At 43.6% G+C, this 14,421-nt stretch overlaps 1 protein-coding gene across 5 annotated transcripts in view; it reads right to left on the reverse strand.

Annotated features, from left to right (window-relative positions):
• Positions 1-14,421, reverse strand: part of FAP (fibroblast activation protein alpha) — a 55,978-nt gene that overhangs the window by 23,599 nt on the left and 17,958 nt on the right. For all 5 annotated transcript variants that reach the window (XM_081928861.1, XM_081928863.1, XM_081928862.1 and 2 more), the window contains 9 exons: positions 14,215-14,335; positions 12,807-12,961; positions 11,069-11,172; positions 10,087-10,222; positions 5,124-5,168; positions 4,337-4,441; positions 4,162-4,232; positions 2,407-2,460; positions 2,100-2,221 (listed from right to left, as the gene is read on the reverse strand). In XM_081928861.1, coding sequence (XP_081784987.1) covers positions 2,100-2,221; positions 2,407-2,460; positions 4,162-4,232; positions 4,337-4,441; positions 5,124-5,168; positions 10,087-10,222; positions 11,069-11,172; positions 12,807-12,961; positions 14,215-14,335 — 913 coding nt within the window. The remainder of the gene's footprint in view (positions 1-2,099; positions 2,222-2,406; positions 2,461-4,161; positions 4,233-4,336; positions 4,442-5,123; positions 5,169-10,086; positions 10,223-11,068; positions 11,173-12,806; positions 12,962-14,214; positions 14,336-14,421) is intronic.

Consider the following 14,421-nt stretch of genomic DNA (forward strand, 5'->3'; position numbering starts at 1 on the left):
CCCTGTGAGGGGCTGATTAAGGGGACAGAAGAGGATGGGGCGGTTCTGTTGCATACTCAGAAGTCCCTTGTGCCAACAAAGTTGCAGTGTTGGTTAGCAGACCTCAGTCTGCTGCCCCCACCCAACACACTCTACCCCCACAAGTGTGCAGTTTTATGCACACTTTCTCGTGGGGCTGGCTCAAGGCATTTTTCTGCATTTTGAGGCAAATGACAAGATGGTGCCCTGCTCCCATTCCATGCATTGAAACTGACCAGACTGGGAGTTGAAACTTACTGCAACACTGGTGATGTGGAAGCATCCTCCATCACATCTAAAGGATACAGGATCACTTAGAACAGGCATAGGCAAACCCGGCCCTGCAGATGTTTTGGGACTACAACTCCCATCATCCCTAGCTAACAGGACCAGTGGTCAGGGGTGATGGGAATTGTAGTCTCAAAACAACTGGAGGACCGAATTTGTCTATGCCTGGCTTAGAAGGTATATACACACAGTGGTTTATTGCTGGTCCCTGCCGTCTAGTATCTGCTGCCTGAGGTGAGTGCCTCCCTTTGCCTAATGGCAGGGCCAGCTTCACTTATTTGGGTGATTAAGTCCCACTGAACCTGATGGGACCTACAGCTAAATAAACTTGCCTAGAATTAGGTCGTGCAATGCTTAGAAAATGGATCTAGCACCATCTTTGTGGATCAGTTACTGACATTCAGAATTTGCGAAAAAAGTTAGGAAGGAATTTCATTCCCAACTGTGCTTTAAGTTTGAAAATGCAGAATTGATTTCAGTGTTACAACTTCCCATCAACACCGCAACCATTTATAGAGTGCTTTTGAGCATTCAACTGCAATCATTACAACAACCTTGTAAAGTAGGTCAGCGATATTATATTCAAAATTACAGGGGGTGGGGAGAGAGCGGGATTGAGACAAAGAATGGCTACCTAAGGATTCATAGCTGTCAACTTACAGATTTGAAAATAAGGGACCAGCAGCCTTGAAAATAAGGGACCAGCAGCCAAAATAAGGGACCTGCAGCCTCACCTGTTCCAGGCACTCCAGTCTTCCTGTCCTCCTGCAGTCTGGTCAAACTCATGCTGGTAGCTTCAAGAACACTGTCCAACCAACTTTGTAACCAGAGGTTCAACTGAATAGAATCTGAATCACATGCACCACAAAGCCTATGCAGCCTCAACTTAAGATGGCTCCCCGGCCTGGCTTTGCACTGCAAAGTTTGCAGCAGCACGTGCAACAAAATGGCGTCCAGCATTCAAAAAACCCCTCAGCTTGCATTAACTAGCCACACACAAGGCATGCAAGCTCCACCCCCCAGTCGTTCTTAGACTTCTTATTGGGTGAGCAACACAGCCAAGCAACACAGTTGGAGCCTCCCTCCCTCCCTGGCTGGCAGGGAGGGAGGGAGAGGAGCTGCTTCCTTTGAAATTTAAGGGACATCATTTAAGGGACATTTAAGGGACATCTATCAATAAGGGACAGCAGCGGGACATGGCACTGGAATAAGGGACTGTCCCTTCAAATAAGGGACACTTGACAGCTATGTAAGGATTTCATGGCAGAACTGAGATCTAAAGGGGGGAGAGCACAGAATATCCTAGTTCAAAGCTTGAAATATCCTAGTTCAAAGTCTTCTAGATCTCTTCAAAGCATGGAGAGCTGGCATGGTAGTGTTAGACAAAGGCTGCAGTCCTAACTCCCCTGAGAGTAAGCCCTATTGAATTCAACCAGGACTTACTCAAATTCCCACTTGGCCATAAAGCTCACTGGGTGATCTTGAGCCAATTACATTCTTTCAACCTATTGAACCTCACAGGACTGTTGTGAGGATAAAAAATGGGGCTTGTTTGAGAACCATGTGTACCAACTTGAGGAAAGGTTTGCTATAAATGTAATTAACTATGAAGTCCCGTGCAAATTCACACTGAAATAAGCATCCTTTTGCTCCCTGGGGCTTTTACTCAGTTAAGTGTACATAAAACGGCACCTGTAATGTTCCATATATTAATAAGGTGCTTTGAAGCAGAAATACCTGACGGGTTCCTGAGAGAACAATGAGGATTTAATAGTTCCACACATTTCACATACCGTAACAGAGCAAAGCATAATAGTTGGCATTGTAACTGAAACTTGCTGCATAGTACTGGCATCTTTCTTTTCTTAAATAACAAGTAATGCACTGTCTTGTCCCGGGATTTCTTCTGTCAATTCTGTAAAACAGCGGAATTTAAAAACAAAAGCAAAACTTCAGCCTCAATCTAGAATGCAGAAGCAGGCATGGAAACTGTAACACATTCTTGCTGCATGCGGTGCAACACGGTGTTCGGAAATAACTTACTGGGCACATCTCAGAAACCAAACGAACAAAAGTACAAAATGTTTGATGATAACTTACTTGTAAATATTTCTTCTTCCTGGATAGCCTTCAAATTCGTTGCTTGAATAGAATCTGAAAGGCAATGTATGTTGTTAAATAAAGCATGCTTTAATAGACCAAGGAGATCATGAAGTGTTGGTTGCCATTAGACATTCAACAAGTAGAACCTACAACAAAATGTTGCAGGGTGCAGCGCTCCTGGTCAGGGTTCCAACAAGCTAGCCATTTCCCCTTTCCCAACAGCATGCCAGCATTCCGTGACCACTGAGCACGCTCAGTCCTCAGTAGGCTGTTATAAGGGGTTCTTTCCCTTAAGGTGTTTTCCTAAAGATTTGCTGTACTTTTGCAAGTTCCCTCGAGCCTCCTGATAGCAAAATACCTGGATCAAGGCTAATATGTCCATATACACATATGTGATATTAAAACATTTTTGGGATAATTGTGCTACACTTCAAGTATTGAAGTCATCTTTTTTATAAAAAAAAATGTATAGTTAAGATTGTTCAGAGGCAGGAATGTTATGTTATAGGTCTGTGTTATTGTTAGTGCAATCCTGTAGCCAGAAGCTCACCACAATGTATTCAGTGGGGTGTTTCTCAGAGGTAAGTATGCACAGAACTGAAGCATGAAATTATTCCGAGAGTTAGACTAGACAAAGAGGATATTTGATTTTTAAAAGTCAGGTGCTCTGACAGAATTAGGGGCCATATGCCCCCCTCCGGTCAATAGGCTTCTATGGACATATCTCTACTTGAATTAGGAACTGGGTACCTACAGTAATAGGTTTTATGCTCACAGGCTGCTCCCCTGCCCCCAATCCGAGAGGAGGAATGTTGGGTGGAGTAGATTTATTCCCGTTCCATTTTCTCCTCCTGAAAAATGGACTGCTGCTTTTGTAACTGCTCTGTATGCATTAAGCCTCAGAAGCTGTGTGACCTCACCGTTGAACTAGAACCAAAAGGTTTGTCATGTGCCAGAATACACCCACACACCGAAAACCTTCTCGGTAGTGGTGCCCGCCCTGTGGAATGGCCTCCCGTCAGATGTCAAAGAAATAAAACAACTATCTGACTTTTAGAAGGTGTCTGAAGGCAGCCCTGTACAGTGGTAACTCGGGTAACATACACTTCTGGTTACAGACTCTGCTAACCCAGAAATATTACCTCGGGTTAAGAACTTTGCTTCAGGATGAGAACAGAAATTTTGCAGCGACAGCAGGAGGCCCCATTTGCTAAAGTGATGCTTCATGTAAAGAACAGTTTTAGGTTAAGAACAGACCTCCAGAATGAATTAAGTTCTTAACCCGAGGTACCACTGTATAGGGAACATTTTTAAGTTTAGTGTTTTACTGTGTTTGATGTTTTAATTTGCTAGAAGCAGAGTGGCTGGGGCATATAAATGGGTGGCATATAAATAATAATAATAATAATAATAATAATAATAATAATACCAATACAATTTAGGCAACATATAAAATGTGTCTATCTCCTTGGGTACATTATTAGATACCTCTAGTAACATGCATCTTTACCTTAAAAAAGAAGTCTGTCTGCCCTTAAAGCACAGCTTCAACCCAACATAAAGAGCTTTCCAGACAATAACCAAAATGGCGAATCCACTTTGTCTTGTCATCTGGAAAAGCCTTTGCAGATGCCCGACCTCTCAACATGGGGTTCTGCTATTTGTCTGAGGGAGAAAATCATTCTTGCATTGAAAGTAAATTTTCATTGACAGGTGACATAACCAACACTCTGTTCTTGGAAGAATGCTTACATGGCGTCATCTGTGACTCTGTAAATGTATATGGCCTCCCACTTTCCACTAGTGATTGGGACAGCTTTTTCCTAAAAAAAAAGGGGGGGGAGAACACATGTAAAGTCAGGTGTCTTATTTATGGCAACTGTACTGCAGAGTATGTGAAAATTGAAGATTAAATTGCTTGACATACCACCGAGTCTTTGACGTAATGAATATGTTTGTAACCATCCTTGTCACTAAATATTTTGTAGTAAGAAATGCCATCCGAAGTGAAAGAAGGTGCTGAAACAAAGAACTGAGGCAAAAAACCCCCACAAACAAACAGAAACAAAATAAAATCAACTGTAGATGACAAAGCAGCGAATAGCTTTTCAGTCAGGTAAAACTGCATGGAATAAGTGGTCCTTGTTCATATTAGGTTATTTTTACTTGAAAGCAAAATGTGTGAGCACGTTGTTTAGGGTGTAGTTGGTTGCCTTTATTCTTGTTATGCCAATGACAAAAAGTATAATCTAATATAATCAATGGGGAAATTCACTTGGTCCCTTTAGAAGTGCTTTATGGTAAGAAGAAGTAAATACAAATGAGAAACCGCATATGTGAACATGAGAATTGTACCATTATTACGCTGAGAATTTATATTTTCATATAGCTGCAATATGCAAATACATCCTCTGTTCTTCTTCGACTTCTACTTTCCCCCCTCCCCAAGATGTTTCATTTCCATTTAAAAGACCATCTGTGCTTGTTACAAGTAAACAAAAACAGTTTTTGAGTTGGAATGAAATTTGTGTTAAGTGCATGGATTAATAACTGTGAAAAGCAAAAGTCTTCTGCGCAGATCAGTCAGGAAACAAGGCTACAATCCTAACCCTACACTGAATTCAACGGGACGTTCTTCAAAATAGACATTGCTAGGATTGCACTCTTACAATATTTCAACAAAATCAGAAGTGTAAAGATAATAAAAATCGTACTCCACCAGCCCATCCTGTGTGACTCTCTTCTATATGTTGCTGCTTCTGCAAAATAAGAACAAAGGCAACTGTGTGAGGATGTGTGGCATAAGTGAAAGAACTTCATTTAAAGGAGTACAATTTTCAGTCTGGACCCTGAAAAACAAGCACTGGTTTAGATATTTTCCTTGGTGTTAACAGTCTCACTGCAGTGGAGAAATGGAGACATCTTTTTTACTGGCTTCCAGGGGGGGAAAAAACCTGCATTATTTGTCTCACTGTCCAAACGTGGTGGCATTTAACACAATGAATTACATTACTCCACACCATTCTTTTCAGCGCAAAGGTTGTGTTTCATTTCAGAGCAAAGGAAACACAATGCAGATTGGGAAAGAAAAGCAATCAATCGTGTATCATTTGCAGACCAAAAGGAACAACAATTCGTTGAACATGAGATGAATAAGGGAACATTGGCAGTTTCTGTTCCCGTCTGAATTCCCTGACATCCCTAGTTCTGCTTTAGTCTTGTGGAACTTCTTTTTTAAACACAATACCACCGACAACTTGCCCCTGCTGAGCAATAGGTACTGTTCATTTTTGAAGGCACTTCCAAAACATCCCCATAGTTCTCTGATTGTTTCTTCCAGCTTCGTTCAACTGTTTGATTGGAATGTTATGTATAAAACCTGATGGCATGCTATTACAGATCAATACAATTACACGCTGATATTCTAAAAGTCTTTTAGTGTGTTTAAACATTGGCTTATGAATCACTCCAAAGTGCTCAGTGACCTGCCAAAATTAATGTATGGCTCAGATGTTTAGCACTCTAATTGCAAAATGAAAATGAAGTAATAGCAGGCTACGGCTGAGTGTTGCATACAACTCATTTATACATATACATAACATGTTTATTTTCTCTTAGATTTATTTAAATGCTGTTGATGAAACATTTTTTTTCCACAGTCTGGATCCCTGTGGAATGTTTTCAGTACATTTGCTCTCTGAAGGAATTATTTTCCATTTTTTAAAATCCACCATGTTGCAGCTCAGTAGCAGAGTTATGATTTCACTGTCTACTATTGTACTATCCTGAACACCCAATTCTTTCAATAATTTTATTAAGAGGGGAAGGAACCTCCCAGTATTATGTCCACTGGCTAGGGCTGGATGTAAGAGAAATAAAAAAACCAGTCTAAGTGGGTGCCAGAAGGTGCTACTCTCATCAAGTTGCCAAGGATCCACCAGTGCCCTGGAACCCCTTTAACAATGTCCTGATGAGTTTTGGGTGGCCAGAATTATAATTGCCCACAATGCTTTGCAACACTGAGCCAATTGTGGGAGATTACATAATGGTGGTGATCGACAACAGTCATTGGAAGGATACCACCACACTTGTGTTGCTGTCCTTTTCTGGCAGTAAGCCTACCTATTCTTTCTTATGCACAAACAGAAATAAATTGGAGGTAGATAAGAGGGATTCTGACATGGGGCCCACCAGAGGTCCAATGCCTCATCAAATTCATTGGACGGATAGTGTCAGGCTTTAGGGAATCTGCCACGGTAGGCAGCCAAGAATTAGATAAACAAGGAAAGTTCTTACCAAGTCTTTTATTCAATATTCACAGAGAGAGGCCTAGAAAAGGTGCCTCTAATGGTGTTGCTCCGAGTAAAGTCACCCCCCCTCCGTCTCTCCTATTATACGCCATTCCTACGTTGGCTGATCTGTGCTTTCTGCCTCTGAGCTTTCTGCTCTCCTACTTTCAATACCCTCCAGGTTCTGGGAGGGGGAGGGTCTGGAACGCTTTCTAAAGACATTGAGTCTATCAGCTCTCTCTCCCCTGGTGCTTCTTCTTCTTCCTGCTCTTCTCCCAATATTTTCCAGCTTCTACCCTCTGCAGCCTCTGAGCTGGGACCTTCCGCAAGACCTTTCCTCCTTCCAGAGGGGAGGAGTTGTGAGCGGGAACAGACTCTCGCATCAGCAGGGGCCGTATTTGGCCCCCTACATCAGCCTTCCCCCAGTTGCCGCGCCAAGCCTATTAGCCAGCCAATAGGGCTGGCTTGTGGGCGGGATTTAAGCGGGATTTAAGTGCTTAAGTGGCCGTCGTGGCACTGGAGCCTTATTTGGCTTCCTGTTTTCTTCGGATCACCTGCCCTCCCTCCCTTTAGGTCATTTCTATGTTTCTGTTGACCTTGCTATGGACTTCGGTTGGTTGCCTTGGTTGCCCAGGGGGCCTTGTAGGAATTTTACCCATTTGGCAGATTGGCACCAGCCTCTTGGTCACAACTTGTTTGGTATTGGCAGTTAGGCATTGGAATATGTGTGGTGTGTTGGAGGGCAGGTTGTGGCCATCACCTACCACTCCCCTTGTTTGAGTATTCCGTTAAAGGAATCCGGCAGTCGTGGATCCCGTCCGATGCCCTGCTGGTGGCTAGGGCCATGGCATGACCCCCGGTGATGTCTGGGGAAGCTTTCAGTTGTATTTGCATCAACAAGCTCCTCCCATTCGCTGTTAACCCTCGATTGACCCCCCCACCCCGCTCAGCGGGGTGGGATCAGGTATAGATTGTTTGATCCAGTGCCTAAGCCAATACCTCTCACATGCTGTAACCAATAAAGTTGTGGCCTTATTTTAGCCCATTAACCCAAAATACATGTGTCCTTGTGTCTTATTTATCTCCATGCGGGTGGGGGGTCCTCGACACACAAACTCCTGCTGCAAATCTATACTATCTCCCTCTCTTCTGGAAGGTGCAGGCTGAGGAGGCAGTATCCACCATTCCTACCCCTCCTCTGCCCAGTCCCTGACAGAGAGTGTGGTGTATGGAAATACTGAATCCAGAAAGGAAGCAAGTAGAGGGTTTTTCACCTCCTGCATGGAAACTGTGTTAAAATAACACACACAAAAACACACAACACACAGAGATTCTTGGCAAAGGAGTACAGAGGTTTCTCCCAAGCATATTAGCAAGATAGTTGAAAACATTGCTTACATGATTGATAGTTGGAAAGCATAATGGGGCAAGCAGATTAACATATTGTGTCTTCCTCTGATGTATTTTCCTGCACAACACCTTCCATTAACTAGGTGCCTCTGGCCCTGTATACAATTAGGCATAGCTACAGTTTAATTAAAGTGTGGGGGGCAAACAGAATCATGTCCATGTTTTAATTTCTATAAGCGATCCCAATTTAACTTCTATTTCACGTTCAAAAAGTTGAGTTTGGTGGGCATTTCTGGCTGACCGCACAAATTCTTGCCTGCATTTAATTTTTATTCATCAGGACATATTTGCTGAACATAAACATGAAGTTCAGCGCACTGTATCTCCTCACACTGTTTTCCCACTGCATTTTTATGATCTTCCAGTATATGAAGTAGTCCACATTTCTTACGCATTATTACTTCCGGTTTAATCGGAAAACAAAGTAAGAGATGGAAATATATTCCCCTAGAGATCTTTTGAGCAAACACTGCTTAATGGAGTTCTCCCATCTGCTTGCACTCCTGTTAACTAACCATTGGTGCACAGATTGATATGGTAAAAAGCACTTGATAAACAGAACGTGGTGGGGGTTTCAGCAGTGACTCTCATCAGGCAAGGACATGCTGAGAAGTGCAATTATCCTGGAGTTTGGACCTGACGTTGCCACGATGCTAGTTCCAAGTCCAGTGAGCATAATTTGGCAGCTTGAAACCTGACTCTGTGTTCCGTGTAGATCAACAAGGCCACTGCCAACAATGGTATGAATAAGGGAAAGAGAATTCAAGTACAGTAACCCCATTAGTGGGTGTAAGAATATAAGGGCAGGGCCATAGCCCTTAGGCAGTGCTATTTTTCCAGAAAAAGAGGTGCCAGAACTCACCATGAAGGCCTCCCGTGTTCTCTTATAATGGCAATGGTGCCATTCTGGCTGAAAACAGCCCTGCCTGTAGGTCAGTGGTAGATACTCCTTTTTAGGGTACCCCTTACAGAAGAACTCCTGCCCACCTAGCAGTTTGAAAGCACGTCAAAGTGCAAGTAGGTAAATAGGTACCGCTCCGGCGGGAAGGTAAATGGCGTTTCCGTACGCTGCTCTGGTTCGCCAGAAGCGGCTTAGTCATGCTGGCCACATGACCCGGAAGCTGTCTGCAGACAAACGCCGGCTCCCTCGGCCTTTAGAGTGAGATGAGCGCCGCAACCCCAGAGTCGTTTGCGACTGGACCTAACGGTCAGGATAGCTTTACCTTTACAGAAGAAAATCTGGATTGAGGGAGAGGAAAGTGTGGGAAGGCCATGATTTGGAGAATGTAATATGAACAATGAAGAGTTAATGGAGATCCCGGAAGCTTCCCACCCACATGAAACCACAGTATGGATGAGCCCTGAGTCAGACCAAGGGTTCATCTAGCTCAGACTGGCAGTGGCTCTCCTGGGTTTCAGGCACTAAGTATTTCCTAGTCTTCCCTGGTGATGCCAGGGACTGAACCCGGAACTTGTCAGTGAGCTACCGCCCTTCCTTGGGCTTCAGGGGAAATTGCTGAAAAATGCCCCTAGCAATTAGTGGGAACTGTCTGTGAACAGAGCCCCAATCACAAGAGCATGGGGTCCAACCCAGTGTTCGGAAAACTCTTCCCTCTCCCCCCCCTTTTGCACAAAAAGAATACGACTGGCTGCTTACCCGGTCACAGGGTGGGCAGCTATTGCAGCCCATCATGTCCAGCTCCTTCCCTTCAGGAGCAATGCTGGGGCTAGGCAGTCAGCCATTGGGGAATTCCCAGGCCAGCCACTGGAGACGGGCAGGCTTTCCCACCACCTGTTGATTTGAATCCTGGCCAATCCAGCCGGGCCAGATGGGCGGGGCTTGGGACCCAATAAAGGCTGGCTGCCCTCCCCCGCATACAATTTGCACAAAAGTAATACAGTGAATGCTCACCAGTGGGTAACAGAAGCTAATCCTGCAACTCTTCTATCAAAATACTAGGTTGGTGGGAAACAGTACCTGTGGGCAGTCCCAGGACCTGGAGCGGTCATTGTAGTCGCAGATGGCCGACACGGAAAAGTTCTGGATCCTTTTCAGCCACTGCACACAGATTCGGTTGTCTCTCACCCAAGTAATCCAAGTGACATAGTGATCGCTGGAAAAAAAGAGGGGAGAGAAAGGGGCTGTTTACTATGAGAGGGGTCAGCATGGCGTGCTTAATAATACATCTGTGACAAGCCAGACCTCTTTCAAACCAAGGACTGCATTCCGACGTGGGCAACCTTTCAAGGCCACACTTATACATCCCACAGTTACAGATCCTCCAGCCAGACTAAGGGGAAGCATTATCAGGGCTGTTGAAGGGTGTGGCGCGGGGAGAGGGGATGTGGCTGAGAGGAGTGTATGGTCTAAGGAAAGGCCCAAGGCCAGACAGAGGTTTGATGGGCCACATGCAAGCTCCTGGCCCAAACTTCCCCAGGATGGGCATAGCCAGGATTTTTGTGCAGAGAGACAGGACATACACCTGTCATCATCCTCTGTCTGGCTTTGTCTACCAGATTTGGAATGAAATGTCTCAACAACAGTTGTTTTAAATTGCTTTCTTTTGACTCCAAATGCTCAGAAAAATCTGCCCAAATCTTTCAACAATTTCTACTTTAGTTCAGTATTTTTATTTATTGACTTGATGGTGAAGGGGACAGCTGCCCCTCCTGTCCCCCCCCCCGGCTATGTCCAACATTTGTCTTCCTCAGAGTATAGCCATTAAAATCAAAGGGGAAAGGAAACATACGTTCATCAATTCCAGTGGGTCTTTGACTTAGTAGGATATCACCTGCAGTTTTTCGATGGCAGTGGGAAATGAAAAGAAAGCATCTACACTATTTCCATAGAACAGATCTGCAAGGGGGGGGGGAGCCCAGGGTCAAACTATTTAAAATAAAAATTCTATTGCTAAAAGAAAAGAAACGGAGAAGAAAATATCGGTTTCACAAAATACTACCTTGATGCTATCGCTGCTGGAGCAGGTACTTCCTTAGGACCCAAAGCTTCAGGATAAGTAGCATCAACAACAAACACTCTGACAGTAGGATTTTTAGCCCCAGCCTTCAAAGGAAAACATATAATCAGGTTCAAAATAATCTCCAGGGAATTGAGGGAAGCCTGATTGTTCCATCAGGCCCACTCCCAAGAAGCTCATCCCTCTGTGCCAGCCTGCCATTGGCCAATGTGGCAGGCTGGCACAGAGCTGGATTTCAAGCTGGGAGTGTGAGCCAAAGTTCGCACTCCAGCAAGAGCAGCCCCTGGCACCCCATCATGGGTGGGGGGGGGGGGAGCTGGCCATCCTGCAATGCCACCCCACCCCAAAAGGGGGTAAGTGGACTTGACTACAACTCTCATCCCCCCCTGACTACTGGTCCTACTAATTAGGAATGGCGGGAGTTGTAGTCCAACAACATATGGGAACCCAAGTTGGAGAAAAGCTAGCGTACACGTGAGCCCTGTTCCTTTACGGAAAGAAAGTTCGCAGTAGGCACTGAGCAAATAGATTATAACATATTTCATCATCATCATATTTTTTACTTCTATACTGCTGTTTGGCCAAGATTTGTATTAATACATTTTAAAAAAAAGAAAAAGATTTGTATTAATACAAAAGAAAATACATTAAGACCACGGGAAACGTAAATACAAAGATGCAACACAATAAATCAGTTTTTTTAAAATAGCAATATCCCAGGCATGCCATGAATCACACTTTACACATTCGCGAGTTGCATTTGTGCTCTCACCACAACACAACTGCCACAAATGAATTGCCCACACAATAGGCTTCTCCCTGGAAGCAACCCACAGCTGTGGTGAAGTTCTTACAGTAGCTCTCCAGGCTAGCTGGCTCAACTTTGACACTTCCCTTTCAAAATACTGAAGCAGTACTGAATACTGCTGCCTCTTCCCCTCCTCTCCCTGCATGCATAAGAACCTTTTACGACCAGTCTCTATCCTTTTCTGTCAGCAGCCATCCTGGACATGGAGAGTTATGCTACCAGAAGGGATGTCAGGGACTGGACAGAGGAGGAATGGTGCAGCCCGCCTACCCAGCCTGAACCTCCCAGAGATGAGGAAGACAGTATAGATTGACAACAGTGATTTGCGAGAGGTCACAGTTTAGAGATAGATGACGGGCAGAGCTGGGAAATAATGAGAGAGGAGGAGGCAGGGGAGGCAGAGCTAGAGCAGCTGGCTGACTAGAAAGCTTTCCAGACCCTCCTTCTCCCAGAACCCAGCAAGAATTGAAAGTAGGAGAGCAGAGGGCTTGGAGACAAATCGCCCAAATCGTAAGGTGGGTGGTGCTGTTGACAATTGGGGTGTGTGTGGAGATTACTCAGAACAATGGCATTACTCAAAGAGGCAGCATCTCTGTGGATATTAAATAAAGGACATTGGTAAGACTTCCCTTGTCTATCTGTTCCTGGCAGCCTACTGTGTGGGGATCAGATTCCCTGATGCCTGACAAGGGCTGAGTATGTCCAGTGGTAAAGGTGAAATGTATGTCCAGTGGTAAAGGTGAAATGATGGTCTTCATCAAAATACACAATGCTTAACCCAATAGTTAGTTTAATAATAGGCATTTAAATCCAGCAATTAAATCTTAGAAATCCAAGCATTTCTACGCTGAAATATAATCAGATCTTATTCAACAGAGCCAAGCAAAGCAAACAACAAAACCCCAAACATACCTTTGGATATGGTATCTTAATTTTTCTAGGATATTGATCTTCACCATAATATGAATATTCAATAACTGGTATTCCAGTATCATTAAACTGTAGGTATGCCACATTCTTTGCATTTGGAGACCACCACAGTGCATATTTTACAGCAAGCATTTCCTCTAAGAGAAATCATGTTAAATATATGTTATTCTACTACAAAAGAGGATCATGAGCTATCGCTATCTTGTAAGGACACCACTGTACATAGAACCCATTTATCTGATAAGCTGCCCTGCATCAAACAAGCAAGGCAGCTCTGTCCCAGTAGTAAGCCCGCAACTTGAATGTCACGTGAGACATTGTTTCTGCTGTACAGATTTTTTTTCTGGATAAATACCATGGCTAGTTTAAAAGGGAAGGGGAGAGGATAGGGCATACCTATTGCTAAGCTAATCTAGTGCAACAAAGCATAGCATTATTCCAGCCTTATTGGCAGTGATGAATTTATGTTATGAGGGTTCCCTGTTTGGGAGGCCCTAGTTATTCACCTAAATAAATGTAACTATGTCCAAGAACATTGCAGAGCTAAACGTGTATGAATGTTAGTTAATAGCATGGGTTATATTTTTTTTCCTTCCTATATACATAAAAATGCAAAGCTGTCATCACGTAGTCCCCACTGTCAGGAGATAGATGTGGTTGGCAAGCAATGTGAGCAGGAGCCTTTTGTTTCTAATTCATGATGTACATATAAGAGCAACAAGAATGACAATTCAAAGAATGTAAAATATTCATAGATGTTAAATACTCTTGAGATAAAGAACGTGAGTAATTTTGACTGAAGGGTACAGGTAATATTGGCTGAAATGGCCAAGCGAACCAAATGATGAGGCTTGGTGGGCCTTATTAGCCCATAAGGCAGAGTCTCTTTTATCAGTGGAGTGTTTCAGAAGCCAAATTAGAAGAAATTGTGTCCTAATATTACAGATAAATACGATACTAGTTCTTAAGTTGGACAGATAGTTTTATGACCGATATCTGAGGAACGTACAAAAATGGGTAGGTCTAAAACCTAGCAGAAACTAACAAGGAAATATCCCCCCACCTTACCCTGAAGAAACATGTGGCAGGATGTGAAAAACCAAGATACGGGATGTTAGGAAACCACAGTGAGAATGCATGTTATTGCTGTAAGACGTTGAGCAAAGCCGTTGACAAATAGTAAATTATGATGGTGAATAACCATGCTCGCTTGTTGTTAGCAGTTAGCTTTTTGCAGTTTTGAGGAAGGGACTCCTTATGAGAAATATAAGCCTTCCACACAAACACAGCACTATGAACAACTTTTGGCTGCTGTTCAGGGCATCCCATCTTTTTGCTGCCCAACTCTTGCCTCACGTGGCAATAATATTGATTTCAGGTTGATGTTTACCTTCGTAGACCCAGTCAGGGATTCCATTAAATATTTCATTCCAATAACCATTTGTAGTTATTTGAACAGCAGGTTCTCTGGGGCCTTGTTTCAAATAGATATTATTCTGATATACATAAACCTGGGAAGAAAAAACCCAAAATCATTTTATGCAGTCAAAGCTATTGAGGACAGTAGCACATCTAAACAGGGAATTAGATGCAAAGG

The sequence above is a fragment of the Podarcis melisellensis genome (genome assembly GCF_964234715.1).
Source record: "Podarcis melisellensis genome assembly, chromosome: 1".
Lineage (NCBI taxonomy): Eukaryota > Metazoa > Chordata > Lepidosauria > Squamata > Lacertidae > Podarcis > Podarcis melisellensis.